This window comes from Eumetopias jubatus, unplaced genomic scaffold, assembly GCF_037043125.1.
Source record: "Eumetopias jubatus isolate StellerSeaLion01/CBP00866 unplaced genomic scaffold, mEumJub1_p1.0 scaffold_1, whole genome shotgun sequence".
NCBI classification, from domain to species: Eukaryota; Metazoa; Chordata; class Mammalia; order Carnivora; family Otariidae; genus Eumetopias; species Eumetopias jubatus.
The window spans coordinates 142,828,583-142,855,646 of NW_028274807.1; the positions used below are offsets into that span (position 1 = coordinate 142,828,583).

At 36.9% G+C, this 27,064-nt stretch overlaps 1 protein-coding gene across 1 annotated transcript in view; it reads left to right on the forward strand.

The window, feature by feature from the left end:
- The window catches only part of RBMS3 (RNA binding motif single stranded interacting protein 3), a 1,335,892-nt gene that overhangs the window by 1,280,968 nt on the left and 27,860 nt on the right, over nt 1–27,064 (forward strand). Inside the window, exons 14-15 of the mRNA XM_088026449.1 lie at nt 3,971–4,081; nt 11,996–12,043. Coding sequence (XP_087882575.1) covers nt 3,971–4,081; nt 11,996–12,043 — 159 coding nt within the window. The remainder of the gene's footprint in view (nt 1–3,970; nt 4,082–11,995; nt 12,044–27,064) is intronic.

A 27,064-nucleotide genomic window follows, 5' to 3' on the forward strand; every position in this document is an offset into this window, starting at 1 on the left:
GACAATCACCCCATTTCAGCTGATCAAAAATGCAGGCTTGACCTTTTTGAATTTTTAAACGAGATATAATGTGATTATTGCTCTAATCATGCCCCATCACCAGCCTGGTTTAAAACATAATGGAGACATGGTATAAATAAGATAAAACCAAGTTTTTGTATCTAAGGCACTGTATCTGTGACATTGGCCTATACAAGAGCAGTTTATAGGCAAAAGCACTCTTATCACACTTCAGAGGACACCAGAATCAAGTGGAGAGCTTGTGGAAACACAGATTTCGAGACCCAAAGCTCAGGGACGCAAATTCCAATTCTTTGTCCGCCACTGCTGCTGGTCCACAGGTAGTACTTGAAGTGACACTGGTCTAAAATACTCACACTCACAGGAATATTTGTACAGGCAATTCTTCTCATTGTAGTCCATGTCCTGGCCTTAATATAGGTTCTCAGCCCACCATGTGTGCTCTTGGTAGGAGAGAACTTCTACATGTTTCCCCTGATTTGCCAACGATCCTCATTTCAATTGGAAAAATAAAATACTGATGAACTCTCCAAGACTTAAAATTTCTTTAAAATACTGGTAGGAGGCTAACAACACAGGAGCTTTTTTGACTTCAGTTCAGATATGTTTACTCTACATCAATGATCTTTGGAAATTTTGTCCAAATTACTGTTGAAATTGTTTATTTCAGAACTAGGGTGACCAGATCCACCCCATATCTCTCGAGTGTTAACAGCTTTGTTTTTGCAGAGTCAGTGGCTAAAATAGACCAGACATTCCCATCAGCTGTTTGGTCATTGTGTTTTTTAGTGGAATTACAGCATGTTTCAGTATTTTTCTCTGCAGCTTAAATATTGAACAAACCCAGACATCCGGAGATGCTAAAATGAAAAATCTGTTTCCTCTTGCTTTGCCATTTGCCAAGTGAACTTTTTCAGACAGCACATTCTATACATTTGGAGTAAATGAAATTACCCTTAATGTGTTGGCAACATCTGTCACAAAACACTCTTCAATCTATGGCTTAAATGCATTGAATAGGAATAGATGTGACAGTATATTTAATTAGGCACAGTTATGGTTGGGGGCACTAGTTTTGCCTTAAGAATCACAGGTTTATTTTTTTCCTTTTTTCTTTTTTTTTTCTTTTCTCTCTTCCTTGTTTTGTTTTGTTTTGTTTTTTAATGTCCTACACAACACAGAGGAGAATTAATCTTTGATGAGCAAGGTGGCTGACAAACACCAGTCTTTGATGTAGATAACCTGCACTTCAAACTCTCTAAGTTGTCTGTCCTCGATCAAGTATCCTCAAGAAGATGTGCCTCTCTGGGGGTTTCCTGTCTACAACTTCCAATTTACTCACTGATTGTAAATTTCTCTCATGCCTTGAAACTATTAAGGAATTTATGTTCTTAATAATTTGCGGGAATTCTTTCTTCATTGAACATGAAGAGGCAGAGACAGTGGCTCTGTCTTCCCCCAAGAATCCTTATTTTATTGTTCATTTATTTGCAGTAAGTGGTCTGGTGAACAGAAAGGAATGTTTCCCTTCATTGTTTTCCACTTTATGCCTACTGCTGCTATTTACAATTCCAAATTATGACAACCCCCTTCCTACTCTTCCCTTTGATTGTCAGTTTCTGGTTTATCCACAGAAGCAGCACTCCCTCTGTGTCATCTGTAATCAAATGAGTCCCCAAACACTTTCTGAGAAAGGATTCTGTAAAGAGACCAAAGAATCCTTCCTAAATTAATTCCAAATGCTGGCATTCAGTCCTTCTATTCTTATCATGCATGGATTTTGATTCATCTGTCATATGCTCACATATCTCATTTGCATATTGCCTCCCAAACAAAGACTGAAGTCTACCTCTTGCACCACTGGAGAATGAGGTCACCTCTAGGGCACTGAGAAGAAAGTTTTTTCTACCAAACACAATTTGGTCTTTATCTCTGATTTATGACGAGCAATCCTTTATGTAGCTAGAGCAGGTTGATTACAATAGGAGGGTTTCGGGGTTGTGACAGTTTAGCTGTTGGGATTTCCAGGGGCAATACTCTAAGAAGGTAGTCTAAGTTTCAAGTTCAAGAACAGTATTGAAGTCTTGCACCTGCTAAGGATTAGAATGTTGTGAAAGTGCCACTTCTTGGTTGAAAAAAAAAAAAAATGCTTCAGGACTTCGTCTTAACTCTGAGATTTTTCTGTAGTTTATCCTTAAGTGCTTTAAGAAGGACCCAGTTCTTTTTAAAGTGTTTACTGTTGGTCTGGTACAACAAATACCAGAAATAAAGGACAGAAGCTGTTTTTTTTTTTAAAGGAAAAAATTAAGGTGGTTTTGTTTAAAGAAATTCAGGCAGCAGGAAAAGAAAGTGGTATGTCTCTGAATTATAATTAGGTAAAAGCTTATCATGTTTCTGATTCAAGAAGTATACTGATGAATGACAATTCATGGACACATCAAGAAATTAAAACAACACAAATGCACAGCTATGTATATATATAAGCCTCAGACCTTTAAAATAACATATATATTTTTTTTTCTGATTGATTCTAGCCCAAAAGCACAAATATCCTTGCAAACAACGTTCGCTCTGAAAATCAAGCATTTCCAAATATTTGACTCAATTTTTATTCTCCCTCCATACTAATGAGGAGGAGCCCACAAGGAAGGATGAATGAAAGCCTGATCTTCTTTTTTCTTTAACAGATAGTCAGGAAATCAGATTTGGATAATACCAAAGGAATCGATCATCCTGAGCAAAACATTCCAAGAAACATTTGCTTATGGGTAGTTTGGGTGCTGAGATCCTGCCATCTACATGAATCTGTCCTAGTTTTATTTCTTCAAAATGTTCATGTATATGGGGAAAAAGTCACACAGTGAGAAAAATGTTTACAGACAAAAATAGCATTCAGATACATCATCATTTTATTACCAGTGGGTATTTAAATGAGTTGTGATATCATGAGCTTCTACGTGTATGATCAACTTTACAATAAAGCACTGAAATTTCAATAATCTCAAAGATTCTATCCAACCCTAGCTTTTCAATTAAAATAAAATTGTTCCATTCTCTCAGCTACTCAATTAAGGTAGAATAAGTAGGAGAGAGGAAAAGGAAGCGCTTGCCCTTTGCTTCACTAGCTATGTGAAACTTTGTACATGAACAGAAGTTTTTTTAAAATGCCTATTACTTTTTCCATTCCCAACAGTTACAATAAATCAAAGAGCATATTCTAGAAGTAGGTCTTTCTTAACACCTGATGAAAACTTGGCTTTTTTTTTTTTTGGTAATATTTTAGCAGTGTTGCATTTGACCAGCATTTAACAGAGTTCAGTATTCTGTCTTGTTCAAAAGCACAGATAGAAAGAAAGTAGGTCAAAAGATTAGGAGGAAAAAACATAGAAAATAGTAAATCTGATTTTTATATCATTTATATTAGATTTTACTCTGTCCTTCAAAAAGATCCAGTCAAGAAACTCACCTGGGCCACCATTCTTCCTCCGGTGGTAGATTGTATTGAGATGATCAATAATTATCCATATAAATCATGGATTAAGGCATAAGCCAAAAAATCTTATTCAATATTGAGAAAAACTAGATAATTTCCATAGTGTTAGTATTTTTCAGTTAGAGAAGTTTGTATTTAGAACAATGAAAGAGGATATATATATATATATGATATCTTGGAATGCATTCTATATTGAATATTGGAATTATAAATGATAAGCATTTTAGACACAACATAGATAAATCACATCAGAGGAAAAGGAAGTCATTAATGCTCTCTATTTAGATAAGCACAAAATGGCATGGGTGGATGTAAAAAATCATACATGGTTGAACTTAGCTTTTTCATTAAAAAATAAACACATTTGATGTTAAAATAGTTCACTGTGTTTATTGTTTTTAAAAGTTTCCTTCCTTGTGGAACCTGTTTTCAGATGGACATTGTGTGTGCTTATAGGGTGCTGTGATTACGCCAACAATGGACCATCCTATGTCAATGCAGCCAGCAAACATGATGGGTCCCCTGACACAACAGATGAATCATCTTTCATTGGGCACAACAGGAACGGTGAGTTGAAGAGTTGGTTTTGCTTTGTTTTCTTGGACTGCTTCAGTAAGATGCGATGCTCTCTGTTTCTACTGGCATTAATAGCAAAGCTGGCCCTGTGCCGTTGACTAACACATGTCTCAGGTTCCAGTGTGAATAAGCTGCATTGTACATGCATATTCCATATTGGGGCACATTTATTCACATTGACAAGGCTGAAGTTTCCACTGTATTGCATTTAAATTTGAGTTACTTCTTGTTCAAATGACACAATGTACCAGGTATAATATCTGTTTGTGGAAAGGTGTCTTTATGTATGCACCTGCAAATCTAGAACTTGTAACATAATACATCTGAGCCTGGTTTTCTTTTCCCCACATGCTTACCCACTTCAGCTAATGTATCATTCCCAGGTCATTCACAAGTCGGGGGCCAACCTTGACTCTGACTAATACATAGAGCTTGTTATTTACTTTCAATGTTTAAATCAACAAAAAGTAATTGAGAACCTGACATAATCCAGTTCTTTTCATCTTTGTTTTGAATATGTAGACAGATGTTGTTGAAAAAAGAAAGGAATCTAGTGTACTTGATGTTTTTTGATAGGTATTTTTGATAAGCCATTATTTTTCCTTAGGGAACAAAAGTATATAAAAATGCTTATTACAACATTGATTTATAGCAACCATTTGGCATCATTAACAGAATTTTATTTTATTTTTAAAAGTCTATTCAAAGACAATTCCCCAAATGGTTAAGAGGGCAAATGTCTAATACAACCTGGAATACTACGATTTTGTTCATCATCAGTATAGATAACAATGAAAAACATCAAAATCAAAGCCAGTCTTTCATGTGACACTATGGTAACAGGTTTTTTTTTTTTTTTTTTACAAATGTTAGTGCAGATAATTTTGTCGTTTTTAAAGATGTAAAAATTTTTTAAAAATCATTTTTCTGAGTGAGACAGCTTAATTATTACAGAAAGAGCACTGGACTAGGATTTGGGAGTACTAAACTCAAATCTTGCACAGAGCACTGTTCTTTCACTCTGTCTTTGGGAAAATAGTCTCTTCCAGTCTGTTTCCCTCTCTGTCTGGTTGAGTACTGAGTGTGATGCTATATGGGGGCCCTTTGACTATCCGCCTCTATGACTTTAAGCCTATATGTCTCCTAGTCAGCACTTCTGTGATTCTTCACAGGTATGCTGGCATCATCTCCAAATATCTAAGTACGCTATGGACACTAGCTCTATATCAGAAATTTTACCTTAAAGCAGTGGCTTGCTTGCCACATAAATGTATTGACTCATAGGCTTTTTGGAATATAAGAAGTTTCTGACATGTCCACTGAGGCCACAAAAGTCTGCTCTAAATAGGAAGAAAATCCATCTGCCTAATAGAAAGAGTCACATTGTTTCAATAAAGAGATTTAGTTTTATTAACACAAAGTACCTACCTGAAGACCTCAGTTGCTGAAGTTATAAAAAAACAGTTGATGATACCTTACCTGTCTGAAGGCAGGGGCTGGATCAAATAATTTCTTAGGTCTCTGACCTAGACTTTCAAGTCATATCTAAGACTACATTTAACTCTACACTGTGGTACAGCTAATTTTCATCAGGGAGATAATTTTTAGGAATATGTATGGAAAAGTGTCTTTATGTATGCACCTTTAAATCTAGACCTTGTAACATAATACATCTGAGCCTGGTTTTCTTTTCCCAGATGCTTACCCATTTCAGCTAATATGTCATTCTCAGGTCATTCACAAGTCAGGGGCCAACCTTGACTATGACTAATAAACCCTGGAACTATATCATCAAATCTGGTCTGTATTTATTCATGTCACAAACATAGTCATGTAATTTCCATAAACATTTAGTCACTTTGCTCATTTACTAACAAAGCAGTTCCCAAGTTCATTGGGAGAAATTGAAGTTTCTCGTGTCCACAGTGTTGATTTCCCTTCATATCAGCCATTCTCTCCTTAAAAGATGATAAATTCTGAACAAGTGAAATAATGCAATCTTACTGTTTTGAACAACAATCTAGACTCTGAGAAAAGAGTGAGTTATAATACAAAGTATAGAAAGAAACACTTGATAAATCCTACTTAGTTGAATCAAAAGCAAAACCAGCTAAGTGGCTGAAATTCAGATTTGCCAACTAGAAAAAAATACAAGAGCTAAGTTAATTAAGAATATGACTGAATCCTTTAGAGAATTGAAAAATAAGCTAAAATATGTAGAATAAAATCAGAATTACAATAGTTGCTGATTCAGTAACATATATTATGATTAGTATTTGAGCATTTTCAAGAAGAACACATTTATATGAGATCATAATTTTTACCCAGCTAATAATAGCCAAATTACTAAATAATGATATATACTCCCTCCCTTTCTTAGAGAGTTTTAAGCAGGTGGCTTATTTTTAACACCAAATTTCTTCTAATTTTTTTTCATTCTTTTCCTGCTTCACATTTATACTAAATAATGCTTAGGCACATCATAAGCTTTGTGTAAATCGATGTTTTGCCAAGGGTTAAAATTACATAAGGTTCTGGAAAGCCAGAGAGAGAACACTGTTACTTTGTTGCTGTTTAGTGGTGGCCACAATATGGCTATAATTTTTTTCCTCAAACTGTCACTCTTACACTTTGATGTGCCATCATAGATTCCTTTTATCTGAATTTTTGATTGCCATGTGTAGTGGCTATTATGCAGTTGAAATGGATTCTTTTAATCAAATTTCTCCACCTTACTGAATCTTTTCCATTGCTTTATCTATTGCTGGGACGGTGGCTTGGTATCATGGGAAGAACAGTGGGCGTTAGAATTAAGCTTGAGTTCAAAGCTGGGCTCTGTCCCTTACTAGCTATGTGTGTTAGGTTACTTAACCTCCTCTCTGAACTTTGATTTCCTCTTTTACTAAGGGGGAAAGTAATACGTACATCCCAGTGGTGTTGTGTTAAATGGAATGATATATGTAACATACCTAAAAGAGTGTGCGACACCCGCTAGGTGCTTATCAAATGAGCCGTCTTTATCCCTCTACCTCAAGTGGCTTCACCATGTGGCCATTCAGTCCAGGTCTCCAGAAAGGATGTAGAACATTATCAAGGCCATAGTACAAGTCTCCGGCCCACTCTGTTTCATTTGGCATAACTTATTTCTTTCAAGTTTCTATTTCCTTAGTTCTAACTCTTGCAGGATGGTCAACCCAAAAGTCCAGAGAAGCCGGCTAAGTCACATTAATGAATAAAGCTGACAAAGGTCAAGCAATATGCCCTGGAAATAGATCAAATTTGGTCTACATTTATCATGTCACAAACATAGTCATGCAATATTAATACACATGATATTGGAGATTATATTTTAAATGAGAGATATTTTCATGCAATAATAGTAACAGCTCTGCCTGAGTGTGGGATGAATCCGTCATAGGGACAGGGGGTACTTTGGTAGCCATGTCTAAGGAGGACAGCCCTGGCTGAACTCCAGACAGCTATTGCTACCTGGGCATACTGACCCAAGGTGGCCTCACCTTCCAATTTTTGAAGCTAAGCGAAGTATTTGCATTTTAATGGGCAATCTCCCTGTATTTGAATATCAGACCCAGCTTGTCCTAAGTGCTCTCAGTTTGTGACTCCTGCCCAAGGTTTTCCTGGTTCTCCTCTGATGTCTCTGGCCATTGCTTCTTCTTTGCTTCTACAGGCTGCGGAGCCAGGGTTTCATTTTTAACTTCTCATTCATATAAGATTTCTTTAAGCAACCTCATCCACTTTCATGGTTTTGAACTCTACCTTCTAGAAATGCTGAAGACCCCTAAATCTGAGTCCTCAGTGCTAACCTCATCTTAGACTTTTGCAATCACTTAACCAACAACTTGCTAAATAGCTCCATGTAAATCTCCTTCCAACATTTCAAAGGCAGTACAACCCAAATTAACCTCATGAGTTTCCCCCAACTTCCTTTCCACGGACCCTCTTCCTCTTATGTGTTTCTGCTCCTTATTTCTTCTCCAGCTAATCCCATGACCATTTGCCCAGGCAGTCAAATGCTACACTTAGGACTCAATCTCCACTCTTTCCTTTTCCCTCACCACCAGATGCAACTATTGAAGATCACCAGTTCTGTCCCATAGACATTTGTCAAATACATCCCTTCCTCCACATTTCTAGAGTCTCTACCCCGGGCCTCATTTGATTTATTGCAATAGTCTCCTAACTGCCCTTAGCTTGCTTCAGTCCATTTTCTACCATGTTGCCACAGCCAGTCAATCTAAAATTATCTGACCATGTTTCTCTCCTACCTGTAACTTCTCAGGGGCTTTCAGATGTCTAAGCTCCCAGAAACTCTGCAAGACAAGGTGTGAGCAGTGACAACTCTAGATGAAGACAGGAACCTCAATGCCAGAAACAGATAGGTCCCAAGGGCAGGTCCCAGAGAGAGGTCCAGTGAATAATCCAGTAGGCACGGATCAGGGTTGATGGGAGTTGGAGCCACATTAGAATTTCCCATTTCTAGAAAGCGGACCTGAGGCCACAGGTCATGTCCCACTTTTCTTTCTGAGATCCCTGGGATCAAGAAGTATATTAAGCCAAAGCCTCTTTTTTATCATCATAAAATTAAATATATTTGATCCCCCAGAACTCTTAAATTTTAAAATGGGTACCATGTAGTTTGACTAACCTTTGTCTACCATTTGTCACCTCAAATGTTTATTGTTGAATTCTTTGCCCATTTTTAAGCTGGACAGAACCTGTAGGCCTTAGGAGAAATGAATTGTAAGGAAGCGGTATAATTTTATCCCAGGACTCTGCTGACCTTGAAGAATTTTCTAGCTTTTCCGCTTTTGTTTATTTTCTTTTTTTTCTTTTTCATTTTTCTTTTCTTTTTTTTTTTTTTTTTGGTCACAGGATTCCCTCTATAGAACCAAAGCACTGTTATCCATAATTTCTTATCACTCCACTGTAAGCTTTAGCAGAAACCACTGGGGATTTTACTGTGTTATGAGAACCTCCAAATTGCATGACAATCTTGTTTTACAAGTTTCTTATCTCCTTTTCATTTGTTCAGTTGGTGGTCACCAGTGGCTTACAATGTCACCAGAATCTGTTCAAAGAAATAAAACGTTTTTGTTCTGCAGGCTCCTTATCTACAGTTCTGTTTGTACTCTCGAATCCACTGGTGATTTGTGACATCATTGGAGTCCCATGGTGTAACCATAGCCACGCACAAAGATAATCTTCTAATTGTAGTCCATTTGTTCACCATGGTTCTCTACATTTTTCAGTCACATCATTCCATTTTTGTCGCTATAAAATTCTAACGGTATCAGGTGAAAATCCTGAACTATTCATTTTGCCTAGAGACTGTCTTTCCTCAAGTATTAGCTATGAATGTGAGTATTAAGATTGACAGTGATAAAAAGCAATGTAGGATGTTAAGTGGACTCAGGATTAGGACCTAGTATTATAAATTCATACATGGTAATGAGTACACTTTCAGGAAAATATCAATTAATTAAAAATGGTCAGATACAAGAAAGAAAATATAGGTAAAAGGAAATAGTTTTTAAAAATTTGTTTAGTCTTAGTGTAAGATAAATGAACTTTGATAGTAGTCTTATAAACAATAAATAAGTAGGTATTAAGTGAAAGTCTAGTATTATGAAAGTTTATTTGCAAATATCAAGCTTTTGTGGTTTAAAAAATGGATTATGAATTAAGATACATTAGCAACAGAGTAAAAAGCCCCAATAGATAAAATGACGAAGAACATGAACAGATAGGTAATAAAGGAGCAACAGGATACCAAAAAACATATGAAAAAAGTAATTAAGGAAACAGCAAATTAATCAACTACTTATATGGACATACACACATAACCCATTAAATGAAGTCATCAAAATAAAACATATTGCTGATGAAGGTGTGAGGAAATAAACATTCTCAATCACTGACAGTGTGATGATAGAAATCTAAATTTGTAAAAATGTCAGTTGAATTTCAAGGTGGGCAGTCAAGACCCTTCAAAACAGCTCTGCCAACTCACTGCACAGTTATAGTTTTGAGAAGCTATTCTATAGAAATACTCTAAAATAATAGAAAAGCCTTTAGACCTCAGAAATATCCCACGCTGTGTTCTTTATAATGTCTAATAAACAAGAATGATCAAATAAATCATAATCCATTCATAAACCAGAATGTGAGGCAGCATGAAGTTATAAGAGTTTAAAATAGGAAAAGGATTATTTATGATCTTAAATCAAAACAGCAGGATGTAAATTTGCACGTGTGGAAATATAGTATCAACTATGAAAAAAATATTAAATAAGGCTGTAAGAAATACAAAATAAGTGTGGTTATTTCCAGATGATGAGATTAGAAATTTCTCATGATTAAAATTTCTATTTTAATCATTATACTTTTCTACATTCTGCAAGTATTCAACAATGAGCATGATTTACTTTTATGATTTATTTTTAAATGTTATAAATATATTCTTGGGAAATGACTAGTGACATGGTCATAAAATCAACTTTTTTTTGATTTGTAGTAATATGTGATTGAAGTTTTTTAAAAGGTACTAGGAAATACTACCACTATTAATAAAATATTTGAAGGTCCTTTAAAATTGATTCTACTTATTCTAGATTTGGGGATTATAATTAACTCACATTCACATACCTGTTTTGAGACACAAAATAACTCATATCCAAGGTTTATTTGCATTTGAATCTTTGATCCATGTTGGGTTTTGCTGGTCAAAGTGCCTTGCAATGTCCAAGTTTTAATCTGTCTTCTCACATGCCATTTGCTCATGAGAGAGGGATTAACATCGTCCTTTTGGGGCAAGGAGATTAAATGGAGAAATTTGTGATAGTCCAAATTCAGTTATCAAGGAGGTGGGAAAATGAAGTTTGAGGTTTTGTTTTTAAAATGGAATGAATAATGGTCACGTGACTAGAATAAGGGTCATAGAAGAGCATCTATTTAATCATGTTTTGGCATTTTATTTGAATGTGAGCAATATCTGGTCCCTTTTACACAGTTTGCCCCTCTAAGGGGAGTTGGCGCTGGATGAGAACTTTCCATTTTTAGAAGGGGGGCCTTGGGCCATAGGCCATGTCCCACTTTACTTTTTAAGATCCTTGGCTAAAGGAATTATATTAAGCCAAAGTTTCATCTTTTTAGAAAGCAGATGTATTTGGTTTCACATAACCTGTAATTTGGAAATGGATGCCATGTAGTTAAAATTAACCTTTCTCTACTATTTGCCACTTCAAGGCTGTGACACTTTGAAAAAAGACAGCAATCATCTGTTGAGTAGATTCTGTTCTATTTATCTCTGCTCTCACCATTCCAGCCCACAAAGCTCCTTGGCCTTGTCCAACAGCCACTGAGATGAGAGCCAGGCCTGAGTGATTACTAATGAAATTCTAGTTACAAAACTGTATCAGTCTCCATAGAGTGTGGGAATATGGAAATTTTTCATTTATCTCTTTTAAAATTTTAGTTCTTTCTTTTGTTCTCCAGAATTTCGTTTCACGTTGTGCTCTGGGCCGCTTCCAGATGGGCTGCCTTTTAGAACATGTGCGTCAGCCAGAGAGAGTAAAAATTTCACAGTGATTCCCCCATGTAGGGGCCAAAAATGATGACAGATTGAGGAAGATGCCAGCGTCCTAAGATAGACTGTATTGCTCCAGCAGGTCTCACGGGGGCCTCCCAACATGTACCATGTGGCAGTACTGGGGGACCATTGTATCAACTGTCAACTAGGGGTCATAGTGCCTTGAGTGTTTGAAGGCAGGGGGCTTAGGCAACCATATGACATACAGTGGGCACTTCCACGTTTTAGAGCTAAGATTCTATTTTATTTTCTTTTGTACTTCATTGCATTCTTTCTCATGCTCTTTTCATTCAAAGATTCAGTCCCAAGACAGGATTATGATACTCCACCAGCTGTTGTGTCAGGTAGGAAAATTCTAATTCCTTTAAGATTTGATTGGAGGGGAAAGATGGAGGTTGCCTGGTTTTCTCCAAAACTCTTTAAAGCAGTGATTCTCAATAGGGCTGGGTACAGGAATTTGAATTTCAGTTCTGGGATTGACAGCGGGGTACCATATGTGGTTCAAAAAAGTATCTTTAATATTCCAACCCAGTTTTGTGTATGGAAAATAAGTATGTTGTTTTTTTAAATAAAAAGTGAAAGCTCAAAGATATTTGGTCTGTGAAGAATACACAGAAAATAGAGTCTATGTTCTGTGTATCAGTGATTCTCACTGTGAGAAGGATCCATCAGAATTTCTGGGAAGTGGGAGAAGGATATTTATGTTTATCAAAAGAGGGCACAGATTAATAAGAAAATAGTTTGAGAAGCACTGCTTTAGAGACCAGAATTCTTTTGAAATCAGAAAGTCATTCCATTTTGCTTGCTCTGCACCCAGCATAGTGTCTGACACATAGTAGGTGCTTGATATAATTGTTTGTTGAATGAATCAAAAGTTCAAATTTGTTCCACAAATGGTATTATGGATATTGAAAGAGAAGCTGCCAATGTTCCATTTGTACAACAAAGTGGCAGAGATTGATTTGAGAATGCATTAGCATCATGAAGATTTTAATTAGCAATGTTTAAATTGTTTCATAAAATTCAGTGGTTCACTTTGTAAGGGGTATATATATGTGAAGAGGTTGGTTTTTATTTTGAACGGCACAGATCCTCTGTGCTTTCACCTTAATTTTGAATTTTGTTTTCTTGCAAAGAGGAAAATGGGCACAATTTTTCATTCTTGTTGACTTTTTAAACTAAATAAAATACTGGCAGCCTGAGGAGCTTTGAACTCTTTGATCCTTTGATGTGTTAGATGATGAGGACATAAAATCTAAACCAAGAAGGGCATTGGTGTGACAGAGCAAGAGACAAAGGCCAGAAATAGAATGAAAGAGCCCAAGGGGCAGTAAAGTCTGGCAACTGAACGGTGGTTTTCAAGCAGAGAACACTGTGTTCTTGACCACCTGGTTTGCCTGACCCAGCATCTGAAGGGTAATCTGTTTCTCATGTCTTGTGGACTTGTTTAATTATGCTCATGGCTGAATACTCATCTTAAAAGTTCAGTTGGGAAACAATCAGTTAGCTTTCAGCTGTGAAGTGACTTTGGTCCTCTTGAAGATCTCTACAAGTTGTCATTAATTAAAGTATCACTTATCTTTCCCGAAGTGTATTACCGGTCGTATCTTAATGTGCCTATTTCATTTAGGATACGGGATGCCTGGGAAGGGAAGATCCTTTATTCAGTGCATACAGTCTTAACTTTGTTTAATATGTGGCTTCCACTCTTGATAATTCACCAATATTAATCATAGCGAAAGACACAAACTGGAACTTGCCTTCAACTAGGTTGTATGATTTCACTTTCAAGAACCAAAAGAACAAGAACAACAAGGAAACATCAAGAGCATTTGCTAGATATCAGCCAGAGGTAGGCTCTTACACAAATCAATTGAGGCAGGACATCTCGCTGCCTGGAGCTCCCACCTAATTCCATAGACAGACAGGTACCACTGAAAGTTCTTCAACAGAGAAATGACTTGATCAAAGTAGTGCTTGAAGAAACTTAATCCAGCAATTTTGTGTGTGCTTAAGGAACAAAAAATAAGAATCACATAGTGTAGTTAGAAAAGCCAGGTATGATATCACTGGAATAAAAAAAGTGCCAATATCCCAGCTGTAGAGTACAAAAGAAGGGATTAATATAGAAGTAACAGAAAAAATAAGATGGAGGCAGGTTGGGAGTGTCACAGTCCCTTCCCCCTTTCTGGATTGGTGGTTTGACATATTATGAATTTGCATGGACGTCTTTGGCATCTTTGGTCTACAGCTAAATGAAAATAGACTACTTACCTTCCAAAAGTGTGTTAACTGTCCTGGTGGGCACAACTTGAATGACTTCTGAGAAATAGTGTATCCTTTGCCCAACCCTTGATCAAATCAGGAAAGTAAAATGGGCAAAAGTGTTATAACAGTTTCTTCTCATATTTCCCAACATGCCCCTATTGGACACCTCAAATAATAATCAATTCTTTGCCAGTATCAGAGCTGACTAAACTGCCATAATGCACCTGAGTTCAAGATGTCTGTTTGGTACTCTACAGAGACAAACCCAACCTAATATCATTCAATCAACCCATCAAACATTTATTGAACACCTTCTGAGTGCTAGGCACTACACATAAGTACTTGGGACACAAAGATGAATAGAAAATAGACCAAGGGTGAAAAAATATCATGGTATCATTTAATGTTGTTATTACTGTAGTCATCATTGTTTGTGATGTTTAAATGTATAAAGTATGAAGGAACTAAAATCTAGGATCTAAAAAGAAGAATCTAGAATCTAAAAAGAAGATCAGGAATAAAGTGAATTCTGAGGGGGATTTGGAGGAATGAATAGGACGTTAGCAGTTGGACAAGACTGGGTAAAGTACATGAGGGGAATGGGACAGGATTGTAAACTCTTGGAGATAAAGATATATGGGGTGATTAGATGGTAGCAAGTCACTTGGCATTCTTGGGATGAAATGTCACAATACAGACACTGAGACTAGGTCAGGGTAAAGCTGATTTTAGGCAAAGACTCTTTTGTCTTTGAGTCACAGGTCACTTTGTTCTTTTTTTTACTCAAATAATATTTATCAGAAGCATACTATGTGGTCATCTCTGTGTTGGTGTTAGGGGCACCACTTCCTTCTAAGAACCTAGGGTTGAATTAGGAATTCAGGTACAAACAGGTGATTATGACACAGTATCAAAAGTATTTCTATGTAGACAAATATGTGATGTTGAAGTTTGTAAATTCTTCAATAAGGTGCCTAAATTCAGAATCTACTTATGTCATTAGTTGTAGAAACTTGGGAAATTTACTTAATTTCTCTGTAGCTTATATTACTTATCTGAGGAAATAATAATAATTACCTCATAAAGTTGTTGTGAGTATTAGAGGTGTTAAGATATATTAGCCCATGGGGCACCTGGGTGACTCAGTTGGTTAAACATCTGACTCTTCGTTTTAGCTCAGGTCAAAATTCTCAGGGTTGTGAGATCAAGCCCAGAGCTGGGCTCCGCACTGGGTGTAGAACCTGCTTAAGACTCTCTCGCCCTCTCCCTCTGCCCCTCCCCCAACTCACATGTGCTCCCACACTCTCTCTCTCTCTGTCTAAAATAAAATAGATAAATAATATATTTAAAAAAAGATATACAGCCCACTTAGAACAGATCCTGGCATAAAATAAGTGCTCAAGTGTTATTAGCAACAGCTATATATATATATATATATATATATATATATATATATATATATATATATACACACACACACATGTATATACATATATGTATATATATGTAGCTATATATGTATATACATAAAAAATGTGTATATATATATATGTCTATTTATAGAGTCTATATATGACTATTCTTGTTACAAGGTGCTATGATGGCAAAAAGAAAAAAAATCAACATACAGTAGAGAAGTCAGAAAAAGTGGAAGAAACCTCTAAATGGAGACATAAGGAGACATGGGGATTAATCAAGTAAAAAATAAGTTGGAGAAGGAAAGTTTCAGACCAAGATGGCAGCATATACAAAGGCTCATGGGTATCAGGACATAGCAAATTCAGGGCAGTATGAATGGTCCAATGGCATAGAGACATATAAAAAGAGATGGGGAGTGGAGAAAATAAGGCCAGAGAAATAAGCTGGTGCAAAATCAACAGATATGATTACTTGAGGTCTGTCCTGATGGCAGTAAACAGTAGAAGGTTTTAAGTTGGAGACTGACATGACAGACCACCCTGGATACAGTGTAGTAAATGTGTTGAAGAGACATTAAATTAGAAAAGGGGGCCAGAACTCAAGAACATGAGCACAAAGTGAAGTGGGCATTTGTTCAAGCTATGGAAATGAGAACACAGTATTGACAAACTTAGGACGTATTAACTGACTGGCTGTCAGAATAGAAGGATAGAGAAGAGTTAGAGGAAGTTCCTTAAGGTCCTGGCAAATCAGTGGCCTGAGGCATCATTTGCTGAGATCTGAACCAGAAGACAGAGGATCAAGTTTGGTGGAAAAGAGACCAAGTTCAGTATTATACGTGTTGAGCTTTGGATGTCTATGAGGCATCCAAATGGAAATAATCAATAAATATTCAGATGTGTGTGTCTGGAACTTAGAAGACAACTACTAGCTAGAGATGAATTTTAGCGTTATCACCATGGAATTAAGTCATGTCACCCAGAGAATGTTCTTAGAATGAAGAGAAGTAGCCAGATCCTTGAACATATAGGCAGAAAAAGGAGCCCAAAATAAAGATTGGGAAAGACAACTATAGACATAGAAGGAAAACCAAGATTATGAGGTTTCAAATGAAGCCAAAGCAAGAACGTATTTCAAGAGAGGAGTCTCCAGTAAGACGAGTCCTTCCATTGGATTTAGTTACATATGGGTCACTGGTCAATTTGATGGGAAGTGTAGAGACAGTGAATGTCCTGTATGGAAGTAGATGCCGCAAGCGCCAGAAACCTAACAGATTTGGCCTTGAGGAAGAGTAGACAAGGTAGAACTAAAAACAAATGGAGAATGGAATTGATTGATGTTCTGATTTTTTTTAGATGTTTTTAGATGGGAAATATTTGGTCATGACAGAAAAAAGCCAGGAAAGTATTCTAAAGTTTGAAGATGTAACTCATGAAGGGCATGAGTGATATAACTAGGTCATTGAGGAAGGCAGACATCTCTTGTGGGAATGTGGGAAGATAGGAGGAAGGCTTGATATAAGTGCCTATAAGTCTGTAAGTGTAGGAATAGGATAGTAAAGTATATTTATGAGATAAATACTATTTGTTTTTATGTGAAGTGTTTAGTAGCATCTTCTGAGAACAGGTGGGAAATTGCATGGGAAAGGATTTAAGGAGAACAGAGATTTGGAAAACTGTGGAGTAGGAAAGCCAACTACCAATATGTAGAAAGTTTGAAGGGCAGTACTGGAGGTCCATTAGAAGCTAAAGATTATGGATTTTTGTGATGCCAATCTGTGAGGATGTTTGATTTTCTGCTGTAGTGATCAGTAGCCAAGAAGCAGGCAGGTGGATTAATCCAGGGCTAAGGTTTTACTGACTAGAATGAGAAAAAGGCCAATATGTGCTGACAGTATTGGCAAGAGAGTGATTGAGTGACAAACCATAGTTTCCAGATCAACAGAAAGAGAAAAGCGGGCCATAGGGGTGGGAGAGAGGGAGAAACATGGACTACAGAGAACAGAGGTCTCGATGAGATATACAAAGTGGTCAGAAGAGAAAACTTGGGTTTAAGATTATGGATAATGGGGGCACCCAGGTGGCTCAGATGGTTGAACGTCTGCCTTCGGCTCTGGTCATGATCGCGGGATCCTGGGATCGAGCCCCACGTCGAGCTCCTGGCTCAGCAGGGAGCCTGCTTCTCCCTCTCCCTCTGCCTCTCCCCATGCTCATGCTCTCTCTCTCTCTGTATCTCTGTGTCTCAAATGAATAAATAAAATCTTAAAAAAAAGATTATGGATAATGAAGCATTTCTTAGCAAAGTCAAAGTCATGAAAGCGGGTGGTCAAAGGTGGACTTGAGGTGAAGGTGACAGAGGTTAAAGAAATCAAGCAATATGAATGTAAGAGACCGCTGCTTAAGTGGGTATTTTTGTAAGTCTGATTTTGTTTTATTTGTTTTTTGACACTAATAAGATGTCAGCCAATCACTGATAGAACTGATAGAACATATTTCTGGAACATATTACAAAGACACTAAAGACTTCCTCTAAGAATTTTTAAAAATGAAGTTCTTTCCAGAACACTTGGAATAAAGATCTAATTAAAGGGCAGAAACCTGTATCAGTTCAGTGTTTTTCAGGGCGTGATTTGTGTATCACCATGATACTTCCAATGATTTTAGGAGTATAGGGGATCAAACTTGTTTTTTTCACTCTAGCAACTGTATAGTTACTTCAGTGTGAATTTGAATAACATAGAATAAGCTCATCAAACACATAGCTTAAGGGATACTTTGCTTAGGAAAGGCTTAAGGTAAATAGTTAAAATGTGAATACATTTTAAAAAAAAATAATTCAGGAAGAATACAGGTGAGGCAAGAGTGGCGATGTCCGAAAAAAGTGGCTACAGCTTGGGAAATGTAGTCCTAGATTTATTTCACAGGACTCATCTCTCCTTGTCAAAGTCTCTGCTACACCTCATCCAGCTTATTTCAAGGCCAGAAGACAGAGGCTGGAACTGCCCTATATATTTGCATGCCAAATCACAGGAGCCTGTTCTCTTTTTAGTGTTTCTTTTCCCTAACAATTATAACTTTTTAAAAAGATCCTCCCATTTTAGGCAAATCTGAATGAAAAAAACATGGCGCTTTTTTTTCTATTCACAGTTGGATTTTATGAGGAACAAAGGAAAACTACTGATAATTTGTTGTCAGATTCAGCTCTGAGCTCTGAACTGACTTTCCCTGAAGGGCATCATCAAGAAATCAGGCAAAAGACTACTATGGACAGGAAACCAAAGTAGAACCAAAATTCATTCTTCTTTTCAAAAAACCTTAGAGTTCAAAATTTGAACCTGTGTTTGGGGAAAAATGAGAAAAATAAAAAGGAGCCAAAAAAAATTCACTGATAGGAATCCGTAGAACTTCTGGAACATATATGCATTTTTCTGTCATATCTTTTCTACACACCAGCTAAAATAGGTTGAAAGTAGTCAACGTTATCAGGGCAACTTCACAATGAGGTTTCACAGAAAAGGCATATGTAAATCACAATAGAGTTACACTCAGTTTGTTCAAATATGAACTTAAGTGTCAGATTTCTAGCCAGGGAGTCATGCTATAAGAATGAAGTCCTTCACAGGGGTACTTGCCTGGATTAAGACCAAATTCACTACTAAAATCGTGTACAGTTTTTGCTGCACATTGTCTTTGCTAGTCAGTAACATCAGTTTGCATTAGAAATTAATGCTTTGCATTAATTTGGAATTGGTCATGCTCTACCAAAGATTTGGTTGAAGCCTACCTGTATACTGCCTCTTCTTGAATGGGAATCACTTCATAAACCTAGCTCATAATTGGGGACAGGGACGTATTTGAGCTATATCAAAGAACAAAACCATTTTTCAAACTCTAAATAAAATTTGTTTTCATGGATACCATGAGCTAATTACAAATGATTTCCATCTCTTAATTAAAAATTAGGTCCATTAGTACCTCCAATTAGCAACAATTAGCCATTAAATTGCATTTGCTGTAAAAGACCTGACACAGAGTTATGTGTTCCTACAAGCCATGCATGAAAATCGGTCTCATTTCTTTGCTCAAATATTGTGCATCTATTTTAAATACAAAATTGCATTTGTTTAAATATACTAATTGTTTCTTTTCAATAAATTCTAATAAGGGAGACTTTGTTCTACTTATTATTCACTCGTTCAACTAATATTTATGAGCTCCTAGAGTGCTCTAAGGAACAAAGACTAGATGGTATAAAATAGAGATGTACCCATTTCCTTCAAAGAACATGGAATCTAACAACAGAGCACAGGACTGTAATGACTTATATAACACAGCATGCGACAGATATCATAAAAGCAGTTTGCAGAACAGACTTTGAGCATTTGACAAATAGGCATGTGCATGCTGTTATTGTGTTCCTGCTAGTGCATTTATATTGTTCACTACATTACAAAAATAAAGCCTTAAACACTTTTCCTGTGGGGCCACAATGTTTTATTGCTTTAGTCAAGTAACCGATAAATAAAGGGAGTTTAAGTCAATCGACTGCTCTGATATATAAACATCACTAATTTAGCCCAATTTTGGGGGGGAGTGCGTATGGAGGGAGTTGGGATAGAAGGATGCAGAATTTTTGTCTTATCTTCTAATCCAGCAAGTTTTTTCTGTAAAAGTCCATACTGTAAATATTTTAGGCTTTGACGGCCATAGAGTGTATCATAATGACTCAACTCTGCCTTCGGGGTGAAAACAGCCACAGACTGTGTATAAATGGATAAGTACGGCTATATCCCAATAAAGCTTTATTTATAAAAATGGCAACAAGCTGGATTTAGCCTATGGGTTATATAGGTTGCCCACCCCTGCTCTAATCAATTCATTTCACAAGTATTCCAAGTTAAATACTATACTGACCTCAAAATAAGCATGAAGTACATTTCATTTTAAAGTTGGCATTTTTGTGTTTTTTTTATTTCATGAAAGGCATACAGAATATCAGAAAGGCAGAGGTGGGAGAGGCTGAGATAAAGACACAGAGAGCCATTGCTTAATATTTTAATGTGTACAGCATAATTTTTTGTGGTACTGAATATTAAAACTCTGAGTACCTTTTTTTTTTTTTTTTAATTTCTCACATGCTCATCATCTCTGGGTTTCCTGGGACTTATTTGTATGGACCAGCAATGGGGGATTATCAACCAGGAAAATTAAATATATATTCTGTTTAATATCCTCTTGATGACTTTTAGAATTCTGTGCTTTTAGAGATCTATAGAAAAGGTAAGAGGTCATCCAAACGGATTTGTAGTAAAAACATATTTTACATCTTTGTCACACCACCTAGGCTGGTAGTCTCACGGCCCTTGTGGTTGATTGGCGTCCACTGAAGTCATTCTTGATTTGTCAGTACTAGCTAGCTAGTCTATGTCCCCCTGGGTGACCACGTGTCTGAGTACTGTATAGTGCTTTGCACTCAAGGTGAAGGCAAGCTTTCCTGGTTTCGTCTAAGGACTTAACACTGCAATAAGGCAGGCCTGGGAGGGCTGGAGATAGTACTGCCCTTCTATGGCAGGGTCAGAGCGAATTTCCCTGGGTGAAGCAGCACACACAAGACGTGGAGAGGCAGCATCCAAAATGCTGTCTCTTTACAGCAGAATCCTCCTCAGTGAGTGGCAGCAATGGGCCTAGGGCATTTCACAGCATCAGGGACATAGTGTTACTTGGTACCCCAACCATCCCCAAGAGCAGTACCTGAGTGATGGTGGCAGAGGAAGAGAGCATTTTCAAGACGAGGATCGATACTAAAAGAAGCTAACTGCATGTGCGGGAATCAGCACATCTGGTCCTGAAAGCACATGGTTCCCTTTTTAATCAACGGCAGGAAGTAGTCACGGGAGGTTCCTGCCAGAGAAGCCAACCCTGACTTGACTATCACGCAGCACTTGCCAGAGGCAGCCTGGAGACATCTGATCCTGGAGGGACACGGCCTGACAGACATGCCAACATTTCTCTAGACTCTGTTAAATTAGTTTATCAGAAAGCAAAATACCTGAACCGTATGATTGTACATCCCCATAGAAATGCTTTCTCAGAGTTAAAATGTAATGTTTTAACCTCTTCTTTCTTAGAAGGGTGACACATGACACAGACACTTAAACCACATCACTAGCTTTCTAGAGACACTACAGTGGAAGTAATTGTTCATTATTTTACCCAATGTTCCCTTAAAGAAGCCGATGAGGAATTGCTGCTTGAGTTCAGTGCCTCGGCAAGTACCTCTCTCCAGATGAGCAGGTATCTTTCTTTTTAACTGACATTCTAAAGTACATAACTTAATCTATTTCCCTTTTGGCCCTGGCTATCAGGACAGTTCGAGTCAGATGCAGTACATTGCAAACGTTCCCAGTGGCATGCTCTCTTGATTGCTTTTGACTCTTCATTGATTTGCAGGTGTTTTTAATTGTGCTTTTTAATATAGTGCTTAATTATTTACACCCTTCACAGATTTGACTTGGAAATACAAAAGCTCTCATGTTTATGGTAAAAAGCATAAATGAAAAAAATGCTAACAGACTCAGGGAAGTTTGTGTGCTATAAAGTCTCTGTGGCAAGATAAAATGAAAGATGATTGTGATGATATGTTGATCTGCTCTAACAATTGGCCAGCAGGCAGATTTCATTTATTCACACACGTGCAACTCGGAATAGGAAAAAGGACGGTATCGTAATTAGAAATGGCTTTCAGAGTCAAGAAGGTGTATGGGATTCCTGGTCCAACTAGTTAATAATTATTTCCCAATAAATTTTACTTAAATTTTCCAAAGCTTACTTTTCCCCTCCTTAAGTACAGAGAGTGCATTAGCACCTCTCTGTGTGTACTTATGTGAGGACTGAGATGACCTATCTAAAGTACTTAGTACATGCCTGAGTCATAATAGATATTAAGTAACTGAGGCTTCCTTTTCTTTTCCTTTCCCTGCATTCAGGGAAGTGTGTTGGACTTTTTGAAGCGTCACTAACCTTACATTTGCCGTAAGAGATTGACTGAACCAATGCTATTTTAAAATAGAGTTCCCAAGCCCAGTATCTAACAATAGAAGAACTATTAAAGGAGTTGACTTTATATCTTCCCTATTGTCTGAACTATGATAATATTATTAGTTGAATTAATAAATAAAATGTAAACCTTTTTTAACAACATGAGAAAATAATATTCATAATGTAAAGTGGGAAAGGTGACAAAATTGAACCACCGTTATAATTTTGAGTCCTAAATATGCGTGTGAAGCTAAACGAGAGCGCATTACCTAATTATCATATGTGTTTTTAATTTTTTTCTAAGCTTTTTGAAATGTTGCTTTGCAGCTTGTATCATTGACTAAAATGTTAACAGCACAGTCTTTCCACATATCTAGTATTGGAGAGATATTTATAGACCAAGAAAACAGGAGTGTATTAGTATACAGATGATAATAATGATGATTGTCATGATTAGATCATGCAGTGGTAGCATCGGTGATCTCTGAAATTTTCCCCACTTCTATTTTTATATCTCAACACTATGGCGTTTATGGTAGAATTAAAAGAAACCTATTTCTTTGATAAAGGTGGCACCGAATTTTTGAGCAATTCTGTAGCCTCAAGTCAGTCTTAATTTTTTATGTGAATTCATCATCCACCTACCAGATGGTGCATCTTCACAATCAGTTGACCACTGCTTTTAACATTGCCCATATTGAAATCATATTTCAAATGATATATCATGTCCCTGGCATGCAGCACTTGGAACAGCCTAAAATCTTCTCAGTTTATTTAATGGGAGACTTCTAGTCTCTTGTGGTTTATGGAATTGATAAAATATGTTTGAAATTAGGATCATATATAATGTACTTTAATTACATGTGGATATTAAGTCTAATTCCATGAGTTTTATATATGTGTGTATATATATATATACACACACACACAATTATGTGTATATATATATGTGCATATATGTACACCTTTAAAATGTACATTTAAAATAAAATCTTCTGCTTTTGGAGACAATCTGTTTTCCCAAGTTGCAGATCACAAAATATTTATTCCTACCAAAATCATGGTGATAATTTTTCAAAGTCCACTTGCCACCCAAAATGCTGCTTATACATCCTTCTTTTCTACCACTAACTTTTATTCATTTTGATAATGTGGAATATATCACGAACAGTATATTACTTCTTATCAGGCCAGTTCTTCTTTTTTACTTGTCTGAACTGTGCACTTTGGTGCACTCACTGTGATTTAGCTTTGATACAATATTGATTGCAAAACCATCAGCTATCTGACCTAGATACTACATATCAAAAACAATAATCAAGTTTCCCATCAAGTTTCCTTAAAAATGAAAAACAAAAAGTGGAAAAGATTTTAAACCAATGGTGCCCTTTAATTTACATGCAATGGACATATTTCAGCTGGCAGCAGAATCATGTTGGATTCAGGGTAATGGATTGCAGGCCCCTATAAGGCATAAATTTAATTACTTTATGTGCCTGCTCTGCATCCAGCATTCTGCCCAAGAGACTCAGATCTGGGAAAGCACAGGACTCCAGATTCAGGAAATGGGAATTTCATTCATAATTGAGCAGTTACTTTAGCAAGTCAAATATGTGGAGTTGGTTTAAAAACAAAAAAATCATTGAGGTTTTTGAGACATTTGTTCTGGAAGATTAAAGCCTACTAGCCAGAGAAGACCAGAAACCAACTATAGTCAAATAAAATTAGATTTACTAGCTTGAAAAATGAGGGAGAAGTTGCAGGTGAACCATAGAACATCTCAGAAGAGGGAATTTGGAGGGACTTACAGGATTCAAACTTGTATAGTAGGACTTTGGGAAGGGCTTCAGGAAGTGATAGTTTATTCTGCATTGGGTGCTGCCAGGAAGTGGGGGGAGGGGCAACTGAATGTTTGGGTATCTTAGTAAGTATTGTCTACTAAGTGAGAGGAACAAAGCAAGGCTAGAGTTAACATTGGTTATGATGCAGTAGTCACTCACATTAGACAGAAAAGGGAGGTGTTTAATTGTTTTGGGGTTTGCAAAATGCCCTTGCCTCCCTCTGTCCTTTATCCCCCAGTCATCAAATGTTCTTGTCTGATAATTGTTGATAATTCTTAAAAATCGTTTAATTGGGAATACTATGACCTTGCTAATAGCTCCTAGCTAATTAAAGATCATTTGAAAGATTTCCATAAATTCTTTCCTTATCTAAAGGCCAATTAGAATGTTGCCTGATAAAAATATAGCGGAACATTCAATGGCCTTGATAAAAGGTCAGTACAAACATGAGATAGGTCAAAGTGTGTTTTATTTATCATAAGCATTGAGTGTGTATGGAAAGTACTGCTAATGCAAAAATGAATCTCTGTACACAAAGAATACCTTATGTTCAAGATGCTGTGCTAAGTACTCTGTGTGGACTGATTGGTTACATTTGATCGTCACAACCATCCAGTAAGGAAGTTTCTGTGTCCTCTACAAAAATGATTCTTTACAAGATCAGCTGGATCCCCTCCTCATATTTATGCTCCCTCAGCTGTTTTAAACTTTTCAGCCTTCCAAGTTCCATACACAAGTCTTGCCATTTATGCTCAGAAGATGGCTACCTCCTCCTTTATAAGAAGATGAATACCATATTTGATCTGATCTCCCACAAATGTTTTCTTCCTAGCCTTTTGTATTTTGTCAAGTCATGGCCTTTTCTTTGTCAATGTTAACCCTTCCTTCTGTGTTCTTGTTTTCACGTCTTAACCTCTGATGTTCTTACAGCAATGATCCCACATACACCTTCTTCAACATATACTTCTCTATTGATGGCATTTCCCTCGCTCAAACAAAAACAAAAGATGTAGATTCTTTCCATCTTGCTTTCCAGAGGACTGGTCTTAGGGTACTTTGCTTTCCTTTGTTCTCTTCCTCAGTGAAGTCATCTGCTTCGTCAGCTTCAACCATCATGCAGACGGCCTCCAAGTCTCAGTTGCTCATGCCATCCCTTGAATTCCATGGCCCTGATTCTAGATACCTCCCAAATGTCCCCCTACCCCTTCCACCGCCCTGGGCTGGCCCACTGAAGCCCAGACTTCATATTCACAATTCAAGACTCATACTCTTTCCTCCCAGTCTGCTCTCTCCCACAGACTTCCCTACGGTTCAAGCAAACCACTTTCAGTATTATTTCTCTAAGATAAGATTGTCAACATGAAGTGTATCTATGAGTTCAGGATTGTTATGTTCTTTGACAGTGGCTTGGATTATATACAGCTCTTCCTTTTGGGTGAGAACCATATGATTTAATACTCAACTGAGCTTGAGTAGAATAGAAAATCTCTTACAAATTGTCAAGTCATTTTTCTTGCCAAGATATTGTGCTTCAAAGTTCAGAGACGTTCTGGCTCACTCTTCCCCACATGCAGCTTTCCTTTTTTTTTTTTTTTTTTAATTTCACAATATACTTTGGATCTGCTCTCCATCTGAATCCCATCTCATTCTATTACCCCAATCCAGGTTGGGTCCTTGTTACCTTCTAATTTTATTATTGAAAAGTCAATACCTGGCCTTTCTTATTTAGCCTTCACACAAATGCCTGAATAAACTTTGAGATTAACATTTTTTTACTTTAACTTGATCTGTAAGGATGCGATCTTCATATAACAATTGGGAGTTACTTAGTAAATAACTATCCCTGCTCTATTCTTTTACTGCCAGGGAGAGTGTACAGATTAGATCTCTGAATCTAACATCAACTTTTCTAATAGCAACACTCAAACTTGCAAATCAGTACATACCAGAAATGTGACACTACTCAAAGCTATGGGTGGCTTACAGAGATGACTCTACAGGGACGTGGGTGTTAAAACTGCATCATATTGTAAAACCATAGTGGTGATTGCTCATTGTTCTCTGTGTGAGTGCAAACCTAAATTTTTTCTGAGAAGAATCTTATCTTTCCTGCAGCTAACTTCCAAATAGTGGGAGGTTTATTTTGGGTGGAGTGAGTGGGTTTTCTTAAATTCTTCTTAGCTTCTTCAATTTGACACTGTCTATCCCATGCCAAGTTCAGCATTGGGACTTGTATGTTACCAACAGCAAAGAAAGCCACATTCCAAGTCCTTGTCAGGAAGTACAGTGCCAGAGTCACTAATGCTCATACCTTTCAGAACCTTGGCTAAAGGAAAATAAGATTTTTGGAGGAATATTTGGATAATATGCCATATATCCATTCTCCTTAGTTATTCTAAATTATAGCCTTGGATTAAGAAGCTGTCTTACCTGGAATTCTGTGTCCCACTGTACCCCTGAAAAATAGCTTTTTCTCAAGTATGCAATGGCACAGCGCCATTCACTTCCATTTGAAGGACACTATAATAATAGCCCTTGGAAACTTACTTTGCTTACTTTAGAGCTTTTGCTCCTTAAACTACACAGTATCTGCTCTTTTCTGACCCGTGGGAGAAATGTCTCTCTCACCTCCGTATTGGGAATTATTCTTCTATGCATCTGATTTATTTTCTTCCCTAATGGACACAGTATCGTGTAATTTGTCGCTAACTAACTCTGATGAATTTTAATGGCCTTGCTGACTTCATCTTACTTTTTTCCCTTCGTCTCATTTTTCTCACTCATTTGATACTACAACATT